This window comes from Choloepus didactylus, chromosome 10, assembly GCF_015220235.1.
Source record: "Choloepus didactylus isolate mChoDid1 chromosome 10, mChoDid1.pri, whole genome shotgun sequence".
NCBI classification, from domain to species: domain Eukaryota; kingdom Metazoa; phylum Chordata; class Mammalia; order Pilosa; family Megalonychidae; genus Choloepus; species Choloepus didactylus.
This window is the reverse complement of record NC_051316.1, coordinates 75853716-75870573: the sequence shown is the minus strand read 5'-3', so window position 1 is coordinate 75870573 and position 16858 is coordinate 75853716. Positions and strand designations below refer to the sequence as shown.

At 34.7% G+C, this 16858-nt stretch overlaps 1 protein-coding gene across 4 annotated transcripts in view; it reads right to left on the bottom strand.

Annotated features, from left to right (window-relative positions):
* Positions 1 to 16858, bottom strand: part of IFT74 (intraflagellar transport 74) — a 117256-nt gene that overhangs the window by 80780 nt on the left and 19618 nt on the right. For all 4 annotated transcript variants that reach the window (XR_005210759.1, XR_005210760.1, XM_037798402.1 and 1 more), the window contains 6 exons: positions 8195 to 8330; positions 6573 to 6621; positions 5042 to 5140; positions 4843 to 4903; positions 2735 to 2794; positions 1478 to 1539 (listed from right to left, as the gene is read on the bottom strand). Coding sequence is in view for 2 of the 4 variants with exons in the window: in XM_037798402.1 (XP_037654330.1) it covers positions 1478 to 1539; positions 2735 to 2794; positions 4843 to 4903; positions 5042 to 5140; positions 6573 to 6621; positions 8195 to 8330 (467 nt within the window). In the remaining 2 variants the exon portion in view is untranslated. The remainder of the gene's footprint in view (positions 1 to 1477; positions 1540 to 2734; positions 2795 to 4842; positions 4904 to 5041; positions 5141 to 6572; positions 6622 to 8194; positions 8331 to 16858) is intronic.

Below are 16858 nucleotides of genomic sequence, written 5' to 3'. Positions count from 1 at the left end.
ATAAAAATAATTTTTGTTCTTAGTTAAGATTTTGCTTAAATGGGTCAGGGCAACCTATTTCACACAGAAACACTCAAACTACAAATATTAGGTTTCGAAATTGGTGATATTTTTAGGACAAACTACCACATTTTAAGAATTTTTTCTTTAACAAATAACCCAATACACATAAAAATTTATTACATTCTTAAACTTATGATCTAGGATTTATCTTTTTGGATGAAATGTCTGAAAACATGTACATATAACATTTACAAATCTGACCTGGGTATTATACAACTTGGTAAATAAATGATGACATAAATTAAGACTTAAATGATTGTTCTAAGCTCCATAAGGTCTTCAAGATTTACAGCTTTTATATTTCTTATTCTTTAGGTATATCCAGCAGATAATCTTGTACATATGAAGTGATAAATCTTTGCTAAAACCAGAATAGCAAGGAAAAGGAAAGTTTTCCAGCAAGAGTAAGGTTACTTACTTGAATGGCATTTTCTCTGTAAGAGGAAAAATATTACCGATATTTACAACTTTCTAGAACAACACTTATACCAGCATCAAATGATAGATGGGGAAAAGGAGACACCTTTGTTTTTGATCAATAGAAGAATCAAAATATTTATTTTTCAAATGTTTTATCACTATATTTTAACATCCTCTTCTTCATCAAACATTAACTTACTGGATAACAGTATATTTGGTGTCATAGAATTTAGGTAATTTTGGTTAATTAATGTCCTTGATCTCAAGAAGATTAATATTATTGAGAAATTTCTGGGACAAAAACTGCTTGTGTGTGTATGCATGTGTTAGATGTCTCATATTCTATCTTTGTTTGTATTGCCTTAGGGAATATTTCATAAAGATCAAAAATAATAAAGAATAATTATGAACTACATCAAATCTGCTTAATATCTTTGTAGGCATTATTGTCATTGCTACTTTCTTACCAAAGTTGAGGTTAGTTGGTATTTGCTCTTTAGTCAGGTTATATGTACAGACACACAGATAATCTATATATATGATGTAGATTTCTAACATAACTACTTATTATTAAGGTTAAGGAAATAATGTAAATAGTCCAATGACTAATAATGGGCCTTTCATTAGATTGGGGCTGAGATCACATAATTCAAATTCGTTAAAATACCCAGGTTAAAATACCAAGTACTGGAGATGAAGATGTTCTTATCTATCTTAGATTTTAAGAACCAAGAAGCAGAAATTCTATTTATGTATCCACATAGTATTAGTATTTTTCTTTGTATAGGATTTAGGTACTTAAATGTTTTAATAATGGTAAATGAAGATAACAGATATGTAAACAAAATTTGTATTCCAAATATCCGACTTTTTTAAATAGAAGAAGGCAACAGGGAAAAATAGTTAGAAACATTTGTATTAGAATAAATGACTCAGAAGTTAAATATCTAACAAAGATCGCTTATTAATCTGCTTGATATTTTATCATACTTACGTTTGTCTTTCAGTAAATATGATATCCATACTTTGTGTTTCTCGATCATTTTGAGCTTTAAGCTGAATAAACAATTAACCACAGGAGTTAGTGATAAAAAAATAATGATTAAGCTAAACTATTTATTTAAGGGTTATTATTCTGGGTATAAGAGATTATTATAATAACCCAAATGCCACATGAAAAGTTTAAAAACAATACAGTAATTATTTCATTTAACAAACTACAATATCAGATAAAAAGGAACAGTATTTTTCCCAGGTGTCATAATCTCTCACCAAAAATATTAATTTTAGTGACCTGTCAAATAACATATCATGAACTTCTATAAATAGCATTTTAAATATTGGGTGTTCAATAAATATTTGGCCATTAATATGTTGAATTTAGACCCAACACAAGTTTTATTCTTAAATCATTCAGGATTTTATATGAGTACACCTAATTGCCTCTACCTAAGCATACCCAGCCTAGAATTGAATCTATCTTAAACAACTTACAAAACACATCAAGAGTTTTTACTTTACATCTGGCACTAAAAATACAGTGTTTAATTTGAGAGTTCTCCTGAGTTCTAAAGCTAAGAATGTCATTAAATTAACATGATTTTAGAGCCCCAAATGTGGGAAAGAAAGGTCATTTTAAGAATTCTGTATTTTCAAAAAACTGTCTTTGATCATGTAAATAAATTATAAGCTCTATGTTGTATATTTTATGCTATAATCAAAATAAGCTAGCTACTAACATATTTTATTATTTTCTACCAGATAATCTAAGAACAATGAAACCAAATTCTCATTTATCAATAAGAAATGTGTATTATGTTCAACATTGTATTACATCAATTCATATTTACCCCTTTCTTATGAGAACTATGTAAAGCTGTCTTTTATCTCCATTGAATACTTAGCCTCGTTTGTACAAAAATTAAACCAGAAATACTATAAACTAATGTATATACACAGAAATGTAGATAACACTCTCTAACTAATATTTAGTGTTAGACAAGTTAAAATGGAGCTTTCTGGACAGATACTAAGTATCTCTGTGGACAGACACTTGGGAGAATCAACCTACAGGAGGAAATTTTAAAATGAGCAACTGAGGGAATTCAACTATAACAGTGGTATTTAGGAATAGAATAACTCCCATCTCTAGGGTCCCTAAGGTTTATTCAAACTGTTTCTAGATACAAATGCTTTGTTTTGGAGGACAAGATTTATGTAGAGCCATGCTAATATCAAACAATTTTCTTACCATGTTGTAATCATTCATTACTTCTTCCATTTCAGTATTGGTATTAAGTTTATCTACCAACTAAAAACAAAAATACAAGAAAAAATTCTATTAGTCTTTATAAATAAGGTTTAGAGAAGATAAAAGTTTTGATAAAATCTCTCTCTTAATCTCTTTCTTTCAGAAGGGAGGGGTATTAACAAATTTATAAATTTACACCAACAAAAATATAAAGATTTTCTTAATCTTCTAAAAATAAAAATTAATTTTAAAAAATCAACAGGGAAAGGCACAGGCAGAATACTAATAAGCGTACTTCAAAATTTTAGGAAATAATAGCACAGCTAACTTTTTTTGAGTATTCACCTTATGACAAACACTGTTCTGAGCATTTTATATGTATTAATTCATTTAATTTTCACAATTACTCTATGAAGTAAATACTATTATCCACATTTTATAGATAAGGAAATTTAGCACATTATAGAGCCAGATTAACAGGAGGTCTATTAAAAATAAATTTTTTGGGTGCAATTAATTCTAAAGACTAAGCTTTCTTAATGTGATATGTATTGGTACATCTCACATTTTCACTTGTGATATAAATAACAACCACTAATAAAACCTAACATTTATTGAGTGCTTACTATGTGTTAGGTATCTGGCTAAGTGACTTTTCTATGCTAGGTATTATCTCATTAAACCTACAAATGACGTATTTTGTATGTTATTAATATTTTTATACTAAGTACCTTGGCCAATGCTTTGTAGCATAACTAAAAAACCCTTTTATATAATGTCATGTCATATTTTATGAAGACTATTTTCCTCAGATGTAGAACAGAACATCATTTACTAAAGAAAATCCCAATTAAATATTAGGCCCTACAAAATGTTATAAATTATGTAGTTGAACAAATTTGAGAATTACAATATAGTATAATCAGCAAAATTTTGTTTATAAAACAATATTAAAATATCAAGAGGTATATTATAACGTACCTAACCATTATGGTTGAATATTTCTTATTTCTTCTCACAATCAGTATATCTTCATTAGGAATGGTGAGATAAAAGTCTGTCTTCTTCATTAAACCCAGAAACCCTTGCTATTAATTGAATAATGTCCCATACAAATATATGCTCAGGTCCTAAACCCTGTTTCTGGGGGCATAAAATCATTTGTAAATAGGATCTTTAAATCTGGGTGAGCTTTAATCCAATACGACTGGAATCCTTATAAGTAGAGAAAATCTGGACACAGTAGAAAGAGGAGAAGGAGACAAAAGGGACAGATGGTCATGTGATGGAGGCAGAGATTGAGCTATTGGTTGCCAGCAAGCATCTGCAAGAGCTCTACAGACTTCGGTAAGAATGATCCTGTCAACACCTTGATTTTGGACCATTAGCTTCCAAACTGTGAAACAAAGTCCTGTTGTTTAAGCCAACCAGTCTGTGATATCTGTTATAGCAACCAAGGCAAACTAAGACACTTCCGCTGGCTAAAGTACCTATGGAGTTAGAAGGAGGAAACGTCTGATAATAGAAATTTTCAAGAGGCTCTATCACCCATAGGACTGAGGTAGTTATCAGTACTGCCAAGGTGACTATTTCTTCTAAAGTTCAAACTAGGAAGCATCCACATATATTTATAGAATATCTATATATAGATAGAATTATATTTTATGCTATGCACTCTATTCTGACACAATGTAAATATTTTAATTGAATGAAACATACAGATGGAGGTAATCTGCATGCCAAATAATTAAATTTCTAAATATTTCATGGTGACAACACTCCATAGAAAGGTAAATTGTGTTTTTAAAGAAGCAATATGTTAGTACACAATAAATTTTAGCTACTTTCTAAATTACTTTAATTATTATTTTAACATTCTTTTTAAAAAGACTGGAAGACTACATATCAATCTACTAAGCCAAGTTTTTTCTGGGGAGGAAAATGAAAGAGAAAAGAAAGGGACAAACTATTTTTTGCACTTATTTTTGGTTTGAATCTTTCACAATAAGCATATATTCATGAATTATTTTGTATATAATAAAATTTTTAGGTGTTAAAAAGCAATGAAAACATTCCAAAAAAAAATTCTCTAAGAAAAGAGCAAATACCATGTTGTAGTCTGCTAATTGTCCTTGAAACTCTTTGATTTCAACAGCTAAAGTCTCAGCCCTGCAATACACAAATATACCATAAGTAAATACAGTTGTGACTAAGGATAGCTACAATTCAGTACTAAATACCTGTAACACATTAAATTTTATTCATATGAAAAAGGATCTTGCACATTTTAACTTCAGAATTACTCACCTTTTTTCATATGACAAATATACTGAATTCTCTTGATTGTACATTTCTATTTCTTTCTGAAGTTTATTAATTTCAGTTGTAAGTTCACTTATTTTACTTCTAAATGAAAATAAATAAGAAAGTCATAAATACTTCCAATCCAAAAAAGACTCTTTCTAATTAAACAAAACTTAAACTTCTCATAAATGTATTAACAATGATATAAATCATTTTATGAAATTTCACACACACAAAAAAAGAAAAAAGTTTCAGCGGCTAATTTGGTTAAAAATAGGTATACCCCATCCTATTCTACTCAAGTGATCAAATTGACACAGACCTTAAGAAAAATGAAATGGGTCAAGAATGCAAGCCTGGTTAAACTGGTACAATCCACCATAGACAGGAGTGGATGCCTAATTGTCACCCTTCCGTCTCCTGCTACTTATGACAGGGTTTCTCAACAGCAGCACTACTGACATTTTAAGCCACTGAATAATTCTTTGTGGTGGGGGCCTGTCCTGTACAATGTAGGATGTGTGGCAGCATCCCTGGTCTGCATGCCAGTAGTGCCCCCTCCCCAGTTATGACAACCAAAAATATCTCCAGAAATTGCCAAATATTCCCTGGGGGTCAAAATCACCATGGGTTGAGAACCACTGCTCCAGGGTCAAACAATTACACAAATTTTTTTATACAGAAGCACAAATCCTGAAGAGTAGAGGCAATGCAATAAACACGACAGCTCTATTTCCTTTCTTCCTTTTGATCAAAAAGCAGATGGATATCAGAAATGCAATGAATAGCCTCCATCTTTCCTACTTATCTTAGTTAAGTGGGGGAAACCTACACTTCTCTTTATTGCCTTCCAGGAGCTTGAGAATAAAAGGCTCCAGGTAACTGAGAAATAAAAGAATCAGGAAGGAGTAAGAAAGAAAACAAAGCTGACCATGGCAGAAGGATGCCTTAAATACAATGAAAATAAGAAAGAAGACGTAGATGGTAAGGCAATAAGAAAATAAAGTGAAATGGGAAAAAAGAAATAGGATGGTAGGACACCTGAATAGAGTAAAAGATAAGTAAAGAATGAGAAAAAATCCTTAGTTTAGAGCAATATACACAGGAACATAAAACAAAGCTTATGAATCAATTAAAATTAGGCTACCTTTGCAGTAATTAACTAAATAAATATTTATATAAACTCTACATTAATTTATCATAAATATATTCATTTTTCCCTTCATATTAGACTGGTGAAATATCAATGATATGAATTCAATATTTCAATAGTGAATAAAACATAAAATATTATTCTTAATATTAGATTAAAAAGTGAACTTGAAATGCATAGCTCAGGTGCATGCAAATACATAAAATCAAGAATCTCAGATTAACCATATTACCACATCTATTTTTCTCAACATAGCCAAACTAACACGAAATTATGTCAGAAAGAAAAATAATTCGTAGAAATAGACACTTCATTATCCAGCTGGTACCATAGCTAAAACTTTGTCATCATGCACAGAAAAGATGTGTTTATTTAACATACCTAAGAAGCCCAAGGTAATAAGATTTGTCTAAAATTTGCCTCTGGGGACCTGAAAAAAAATGTTAAAAGTGTTAGTGTTAGTGTTCTGTTTGAAAATGCCACCAAAATGCCTTTCCAAAATACAACCAGAATTACACTCCACAATTCTTAGACAATCCTCATGAATGTCCCAGCAAATCAAACAAGAAGATCATGGAAAAGGAAAAGGCAACTTATGTCTTAGAATCAGGAGGTAACGGAAGCATGAATCAAGCCCACAAAGATGGGACTACAGGTGGGACTAGAGGTGGAACTGTTAAGACAGAACTATAGAACAGGTTGACTGAATGGATACTGAATCTAAGACAGTTTAGGACAGGGTTGTCTAAAAAAATTTTCTGCAATGATGGAAACATTCTCTATCACTGCCGTAAAATAGAGTAGCCACAATGTGACAACTGAGCACTTGGAATCTGGCTAGTGTTATTGGGGAACTGAATTTTTACTTAATTTTAATCAATTTAAATTTAAGTAGCCACATGCACTAGTGACTATTAAATTGGCTAGTGCAGATCTAGACTGTGAATTTCTCAATGCAAGCAAGAGATTATGATTTTTCATAATCTGTTGCAGAGATTTATTAAAAACATGATCTTACATTTCAGTAGAACTAAGAAAGTATTCCCAGTTTTAATGTTGCAAACTTAGAGAGAGATAAAACACCCTGAAAACTATGAGAGGTAAGGCTAGAGGACATTGACTATGAGGTCTATACTGAGAAGAAACAAGGAATGTCTTAGAATAGAACATGGGGCACTGGAACAAATAAGAACAAAAGTCACAGAAGGTAGTGAGGCACAGAATTTAAGTCTCCTGAAATGTCTGGCATACTACATTATACTATACTATATTATATATCTTAATATATACCTTTTATATATCATATATAACGTATGTAATACTGTATATGACATTACATAGTATATCTTATAATCAATTTTGTACCAGGAGACTATCTTCATCCCTAATAAATCATTTGCCAATGATCCATATCAATCAATACAGAAAACTAAAAACTCTTCATAAAACAGTTCACCATACTTTGTTTTATATTTACCACAGTATAGATTTTTTAATAACAACATATAGTGTACCAGTTATGCCTTTCTAAATATATACAGTGAAGCATAATGAGAGATGCAGGACAAATCTGTTAGCCTCATTTCCTTATCTTAAGCATTACAATGGAGCATTAATTATTACAAAAAGTAACATATCTTCACTGTTCTGATAAATACACAAATATTTTAAGAATCATTTTGATATCAAAGCAATCAATAAGTTTACAGACTATAAATCTAATTTTCAATCTTAAGCTTTTCTTCAAATTATTTCAAATTTCTTCAAGTTCCAACAAAGTTACATGTTCAGAAAAATGAACATCAAAATAACTCCTAAAAGTATATAGCTTTCTAGTTCACAAAGCATTTTCACATTCATTCTTTTTTTTAACCCCCACGACAATTATATGAATCAAGGAATAAAAACTGAATAAAACAGCTTCTTTCATACTGTAATTCTGAGTTGGTGATATAGTTCTGTAACACTCCTTATACAAAATATTCTCATCTTAAAGGAGATACCTTTCATCCCAGTTTTCATTCCACTCAAACCTTGTTGTGTTACAGGACGATCTGCAACTTTGATTTGAGAAGACAGAACTCCTCCTGTCCCTATGGGACCACCACGAGACCCTGGTCTTGCTGTTCCAGGTGGCATCTAAATGAAAAACAAGATTTCCCCTTTAGTAAACTGGAAAACATCATACTTCTATTATTGGAAGATTGCAAAGAGAATTAAAAAAATTCTGCACAATTTATTAAATATTCCTTATATTGTCTGAATGTCTCAAACAGTATCATTCAACACTGTTAAATAATAAATCTCTTTAACATTTAAAATTCATTGTATATATTACAAAACTACAGTGGTCAAAACAGGGTGGTACTGGCACAAGGATAGATGTATCAACCAATGGAATCGAATTGAGAACTCAGAAAAAGACCCTCACATCTATGGCCAAGTCCACTCAACTGGGAAAGAATAGTCTTTTCAACAATTAATACTGGGAGCACTGGATATCCATATGCAAAAGAATGAAAGAGGACCCCCATCTCACATCGTATACAAAAATTAACTCAAAATGGATCAAAGGCCTAAATGTATGAGCCAAGATTATAAAACTCCTAGAAGAAAATGCAGGGAAGCATCTTCAGGATCTTGTGTTAGGTCATGGTTTTTTTATACTTTACACCCAGAGCACAAGCAATAAAAGAAAAAATATATAAATGGGATCTCCTCAAAATTAAAAAAATACCTTTGTGCATATAAGCACTTTATCAAAAAAAAAAAAAAATGAAAATACAGCCTATTCAATGGGAGAAAATATTTGGAAACCATATCACTGACAAGGTTTAATATCAAGAATATATAAAGAAAACCTACAACTCAATAATAAAAAGACAAACAATCCAATTTAAAAATGGAGCAAAAGACTTGAATAGTCATTTCTCCAAAGAGGACATAGAAACAGCTAAAAAGCACATGAAAAAAAGGTGCTCAACATCACTAGCTACATGGAATTGCAAACCAAACCACAATGAGATATCATTTCATACCCACTAGAGTGTCCACTATTAAGAAAACAGAAAAGTACAAGCGTTGGAGCAGATATGGAAAAACAGGAACACTCATTCATTGCTGGTGGTGATGTAAAATGGTGCAGCCACTGTGGAAGACAGTTTGGCAATTCATCAGGAAGCTAAGTATAGAATTACCATATGACAACAATCCCACTACCAGGTATATACCCAAAACAACTGAAATCAGGGACTCGAACAGATTTTTTCACACCGATGTTCATAGTAGTGCTATTCACAATTGTCAAAAGATGGAAGCAAACCAAGTGTCCATCAACCAACGAATGGATAAACAAAATGTGGTATATACACACAACAGAATATTATTCAGCCTTGAAAAGGAATGAAGTCCTGATGCATGTGACAACGTGGATGAATCTGTGGACACTATCCTGAGTGAAATAAGCCAGACACAAAAGGAAAAATATTGTATGATCTCATTGATACGAACTAATTATAATAAGCAAACTCATAGAGTTAGAATCTAGAATACAGGTTACCAGGGGATAGAATGGAAGTAGAGAATGGAGAGTTGATACTTAATTTGTACATAGTTTCAATTTAGGTTTATTGTAAAGGTTTGGAAATGGATGGTGGTAATGGTAGTAATTATGACTGTAATTAACAGGGCTGAATTATGTTTGTAAATGTGGCTGAAGGGGGAAGTTTTAGGTGGGTATGTCACTAGAATGAAAATTAGAAGATAAAACATGGGACAGTAACACAGTGAACCTTGTTGTGGATGATGGACTGGGATTAACAGTACAAGTATAAGTATGTACTTTCATGAATTATAATAAATATATGACACTAATACAAGGTGTTAATAAGGTGGTATAAGGGGAAAAACACACGTACTGTATGAACTGTAGTTAATAGTGCTAATTTAATACTCTTTCATCAATGTTAACAGTGTCAATAATTGGGAGGTATATGGGAATATTATTTTTTTGCATGATTTTTCTGTAAGCCTACAACTTCTATAATTAAAAATAATAATAAAATAACTTCTATGTATTAGACCCCAAAACTGAAAAGGAGCTAAATGTCCAATATAGGAAATGGTTAAAGAAGTTGTAGTACATAAAAAAACAACAGTTTACAAAACAGTATTTATGATTCCATTTTTTTAAACAAAAAGTCTGGAGAACATACAGAAAAACAGTAACAATGGTTATCTCTATATAATGATATTATAGTGATTTTTATTTTGTCTTTATACAATTTGGTGTTTTCAGCATTATTATGAGCACACTTTTATCATTTTTTTCAAAGTCAGAAAAAAAAAGGAAATTTTCATTTAAAAAAAACGGATATAATTCCATCCACAAGATAGCCATGTAAGTACTGAAGGGCTTACATCATTCAGCAAGCAATCCTACTATTACTCTGCATGATTCTGTACTTCAGGCCTGCAAATCGAATATAACATTATACTCCCTGAGGAAAGGACAAAGGAGTTTCTTCTTGAGATTTCATAAAATATGTATAGGTATGGGAAAGTATAAAAACATGAAACTGTTCCAAGATATCCTTCCCTGCTCTAATTATCTTTCTTTCCCTCTTTTTCATTCTTTTTCCCACCCCCTCATCTCCTCACCCCCCACCCCCACCCCCACATACCCTACCACCTGTCTCCCAAAATGCAGAGTAGTAGAATGAGGATGTGGTAGAATTTTTAGATACTGGTCGGATACAACTATTTCCATTCAGTTTTTGCATATTTTTAATCCTGTTAGCACATAGCCTATAATCCTATCAACTTAAAACAGCTCTTAACTGATTCGGAGAATTACTTGGGAATTATTTTGAGTTTGCAACAGTAATGCATTCCAGAGAATAATGACACAGGAACATTGTCAACCACAAATTCAACTGAAATGAGATCAGAGTTATCCTGAGTGATCCCTGGGAGAGAATGCTCCCTTTCCCCTTAGGTAAACCATCTAAAAAATTTCCTTTTTGGATGTATGTAACATAATTGTTGCATCTACTCAAATAACTGTGCTATTTTTTTTTCATTTGCCAGATGAAACTACAGAGAATAAAATAAAAGTTAAAACTGCACACATTAAATTTACAAAATTCCTGTTTAAAATAATGGAAATATTTTGGCAATGGATGGTGGTGATGGTGGCATAACATTGTGGACATTAACAGCAATGAAATACATATCTGAATGTGGTTAAAATGGGAAATGTTAAGTTGTATAAACGGTAACAGAATAAAAATTTTTTAAAAATCCATGAAACTACACTATAAAACAATTTATCCTAAGCTAAACCACAGACTATAGATAATAGTACAATTATAAAAATGTGTTTTCATCAATTTTAACACATGTACCATACCAATGCAAAGTGTTAATAACAGGGTGGTATATGGGAGTCCTGTATTTGATGCATGACTGTTCAGTAAATCCACAATTTCCCAAATGAAAAAAATTTTTTAAACACACACATTAAAAAGAATGAGGTGGAGACTTGGGCAAGATGGCAGCATAGAGAGGAGTGGAAGCTAAGTAGTCCCCCTGGAACAACTACAAAAAACCAGAAACAACTAGTAAATAATCCAGAATAACTGTGGGGGGACAAACAAGACCATCCATTCATCATACACCAACCTGAATTGGGAGGAATGCCCGAGAACACAGCATAAAATCTGTAAGTAAAACCTGCAGAACCAGGTCGGGAGACCCCCTCCCCCATAGCCCGAGCTGCGGAGCCGCGTGGTGCCAGACAGAAGCTCTCTCCCAGCAAGCGAATATAGCTCAGCTGAGCTCCAACTGGGGTTTTAAGTAGCGAGTGTGAACTGCTCACTACAGGTACGCATCCCCAAAAAACAGACAGAGGCTTTGGGTGACGACTGACCTGGGAGAGCCGGAGGGTCGCCTTGGACTGGGTCTGAAGGGGACTATCTGTTTCTTTTTTGGCTCAGTGGAGAAAGCCCCAGTTATTTTCAGTTTCCAGGGCTGTGACTCTGGGAAGGGTGGAGACACCACAAGCAGAGAGTGAGACCACTGAAATGCTAATGACCTCCACCTGAGGGGTCTGTCTTCTCTAGGAGGAAAGGGGTGGGGCCCTTTCCATTCAGAACCAGACCCCAGAGCCTGGGGGAACAGGGCCATACCTCCTCACACCAGTCAAGAATTATAGGCTAACAGGTGTCACCTGCTGGGCAGAAAAGCACAGTGACCCGAGGCATCAAAGGGTGGAGCAATTTTCTAAGACACACCCGTAGGGAAACCAGATACTGAATATTTCTTCCCTCTGGGACCTGAGCCTGTTCTGGTCTGGGAAAACCTGATTTGGATAACCAAGAAAACCATGCCTAGACAACAGAAAATTACAACCTACACTAAGAAAAACAAAGTTATGGCCCAGTCAAAGGAACAAACGTACCCTTCAACTGAGATACAGGAATTTAAACAACTAATGCTAAATCAATTCAAAAAGTTTAGAGAAGATATCGCAAAAGAGATAGAGGCTGTAAAGGAAGCACTGGACATGTATACGGCAGAAATCAAAAGTTCAAAAAACCTACTAGTAGAATCTATGGAAATGAAAGGTACAACACAAGAGATGAAAGACACAATGGAAACATACAACAGCAGATCTCAAGAGGCAGAAGAAAACACCCAGGAACTGGAGAACAAAACACCTGAAAGCCTACATGCAAAGGAGCAGATGGAGAAAAGAATGAAAAAATATGAGCAACGTCTCCAGGAACTCAAGGATGAAACAAAGTACAATAATGTACGTATCATTGGTGTCCCAGAAGGAGAAGAGAAGGGAAAGGGGGCAGAAGCAATAATACAGGAAATAATCAATGAAAATTTCCCATCTCTTATGAAAGACGTAAAATTACAGATCCAAGAAGAGCAGCGTACTCCAAACAGAAGAGATATGGATAGGCCTACGCCAAGACACTTAATAATCAGATTATCAAATGTCAAAGACAAAGAGAGAATCCTGAAAGCAGCAAGAGAAAAGCAATCCATTACATACGAAGGAAGCTTAATAAAACTATGTGCAGATCTCTCAGCAGAAACCATGGAGGCAAGAAGGAAGTGGTGTGATATATTTAAGATACTGAAAGAGAAAAACCACCAACCAAGAATCCTGTATCCAGCAAAGCTGTCCTTCAAATATGAGGGAGAGCTCAAAATATTTTCTGACAAACAGACAATGAGAGACTTTGTGAACAAGACACCTGCCCTACAGGAAATACTAAAGGGAGCACTACAGGGTGATAGAAGACAGGAGTGTGTGGTTTGGAACACAATTTTGGGAGATGGTAGCACAACAATGTAAGTACACTGAACAAAGGTAACTATGAATACGGTTGAGAGAGGAAGGTGGGGAGCATGTGAGACACCACAAGAAAGGAGGAAAGATAACGACTGGGACTGTGTAACTTGGTGAAATCTAGAGTATTCAACAATTGTGATAAAATGTACAAATATGTTCTTTTACGAGGGAGAACAAGCAAATGTCAACCTTGCAAGGTGTTAAAAATGGGGAGGCATTGGGGGAGGGATGCAATCAGCATAAACTAGAGACTGTAACTAATAGAATCATTGTATTATGCTTCCTTTAATGTAACAAAGGTGATATACCAAGGTGAATGCAGATAAGAGGGGGGGATAGGGGAGGCATGTTAGACACTTGACATTGGTGGTATTGGCTGATTCTTTATTCTACTTTGATTTAAGGTTATTTTTCCTCTTGCTGCTTCCTAGCTGTCACTTTTTTTTCCTCTTTCTTTTGCCTCTCTACCTTCTTTGACTCTCCCTCCTGCCTTGTGGAAGAAATGGAGATGCTCTTATACAGATAGTGGTGAAGGTGGTGAACACATAAATGTATGACCATGCAGAAAACCATCGATTATTTACTTGGGATGGAATGTATGGTGAGTGAACAAAACCATATTAAAAAAAATGGGTTGATGACAAAACCTCGAGGGCAATATACTGAGTGAAATAAGCCAGACACATTAGGACAATTATTGCAGGGTCTCACTGATAGGAACTAATTACAATATGTAAACTCATAGACATGAAATATAAGGTACCAAGATACAGGACGAGGCTTAAGAATGGGGAGTGGTTGCTTAGTATGAGCAGAATGTTCAATTAGGATGAACTTAAATGTTTGGAAACGAACAGGGGTGTTGGTAGCAAGATGTGAGAATAACTAACAGCCGCCGAATGGTGCGTGAATGAGGTGGAAAGGGGAAGCTCAGAGTCATATATGTCACCAGAAGGAAAGCTGGAGGTCAAAAGATGGAAATGTATAAAACTGAATCCTATGGTGGGCAATGTCCATGGTCAACTGTACAAATACTAGAAATGACTTCATGAACCAGAACAAATGTATGACAATACAATTAGAAGTTAATAATAGAGGGGGGACAAAACTGGGCATGGACATTAGCCTTCCCTGCAACCTCAGCTGAATCTCCCAAGCTGGGAAGGTGGAGCAGTGTGAATTAACAAAGCCCCATTCAACCATCATTTGAGCAGACTGGGAGCCTCCCTACACCGCCCAGCAGCCCAGAACTGCCCTGGGGGGACGGCACTCACCTGTGACATAGCACAGTCATCCCTCAACAGAGGACCCGGGGTGCACAGCCTGGAAGAGGGGCCCACTTGCAAGTCTCAGGAGCCATACACCAATACCAAAGACTTGTGGGTCAGTGGCAGAGACAAACTGTGGCAGGACTGAACTGAAGGATTAGACTATTGCAGCAGCTTTAAAACTCTAGGATCATCAGGGAGATTTGATTGTTAGGGCCACCCCCCCTCCCCGACTGCCCAGGAACACGCCCCACATACAGGGCAGGCAACACCAACTACACACGCAAGCTTGGTACACCAATTGGGCCCCACAAGACTCACTCCCCCACTCACCAAAAAGGCTAAGCAGGGGAGATCTGACTTGTGGAGAACAGGTGGCTCGTGGACGCCACCTGCTGGTTAGTTAGAGAAAGTGTACTCCACGAAGCTGTAGATCTGATAAATTAGAGATAAGGACTTCAATAGGTCTACAAACCCTAAAAGAACCCTATCAAGTTCAACAAATGCCACGAGGCCAAAAACAACAGAAAATTATAAAGCATATGAAAAAACCAGACGATATGGATAACCCAAGCCCAAGCACCCAAATCAAAAGACCAGAAGAGGCACAGCACCTAGAGCAGCTACTCAAAGAACTAAAGATGAACAATGAGACCCTAGTACGGGATATGAAGGAAATCAAGAAGACCCTAGAAGAGCATAAAGAAGACATTGCAAGACTAAATAAAAAAATGGATGATCTTATGGAAATTAAAGAAACTGTTGACCAAATTAAAAAGATTCTGGACACTCATAGTACAAGACTAGAGGAAGTTGAACAACGAATCAGTGACCTGGAAGATGACAGAATGGAAAATGAAAGCATAAAAGAAAGAATGGGGAAAAGAATTGAAAAACTCGAAATGGACCTCAGGGATATGATAGATAATATGAAACGTCCGAATATAAGACTCATTGGTGTCCCAGAAGGGGAAGAAAAGGGTAAAGGTCTAGGAAGAGTATTCAAAGAAATTGTTGGGGAAAACTTCCCAAATCTTCTAAACAACATAAATACACAAATCATAAATGCTCAGCGAACTCCAAATAGAATAAATCCAAAAAAACCCACTCTGAGACATATACTGATCACACTGTCAAACATAGAAGAGAAGGAGCAAGTTCTGAAAGCAGCAAGAGAAAAGCAATTCACCACATACAAAGGAAACAGCATAAGACTAAGTAGTGACTACTCAGCAGCCACCATGGAGGCGAGAAGGCAGTGGCACGATATATTTAAAATTCTGAGTGAGAGGAATTTCCAGCCAAGAATACTTTATCCAGCAAAGCTCTCCTTCAAATTTGAGGGAGAGCTTAAATTTTTCACAGACAAAGAAATGCTGAGAGAATTTGCTAACAAGAGACCTGCCCTACTGGAGATACTAAAGGGAGCCCTACTGACAGAGAAACAAAGACAGGACAGAGAGACTTGGAGAAAGGTTCAGTACTAAAGAGATTCGGTATGGGTACAATAAAGGATATTAATAGAGAGAGGGAAAAATATGGTAAACATAATCCAAAGGATAAGATGGCCGATTCAAGAAATGCCTTCACGGTTTTAACGTTGAATGTAAATGGATTAAACTCCCCAATTAAAAGATATAGATTCGCAGAATGGATCAAAAAAAATGAACCATCAATATGTTGCATACAAGAGACTCATCTTAGACACAGGGACACAAAGAAACTGAAAGTGAAAGGATGGAAAAAAATATTTCATGCAAGCTACAGCCAAAAGAAAGCAGGTGTAGCAATATTAATCTCAGATAAAATAGACTTTAAAGGCAGGGATGTTTTGAGAGACAAAAAAGGCCACTACATACTAATAAAAGGGGCAATTCAACAAGAAGAAATAACAATCATAAATGTTTATGCACCCAATCAAGGTGCCACAAAATACATGAGAGAAACACTGGCAAAACTAAAGGAAGCAATTGATGTTTCCACAATAATTGTGGGAGACTTCAACACATCACTCTCTCCTATAGATAGAT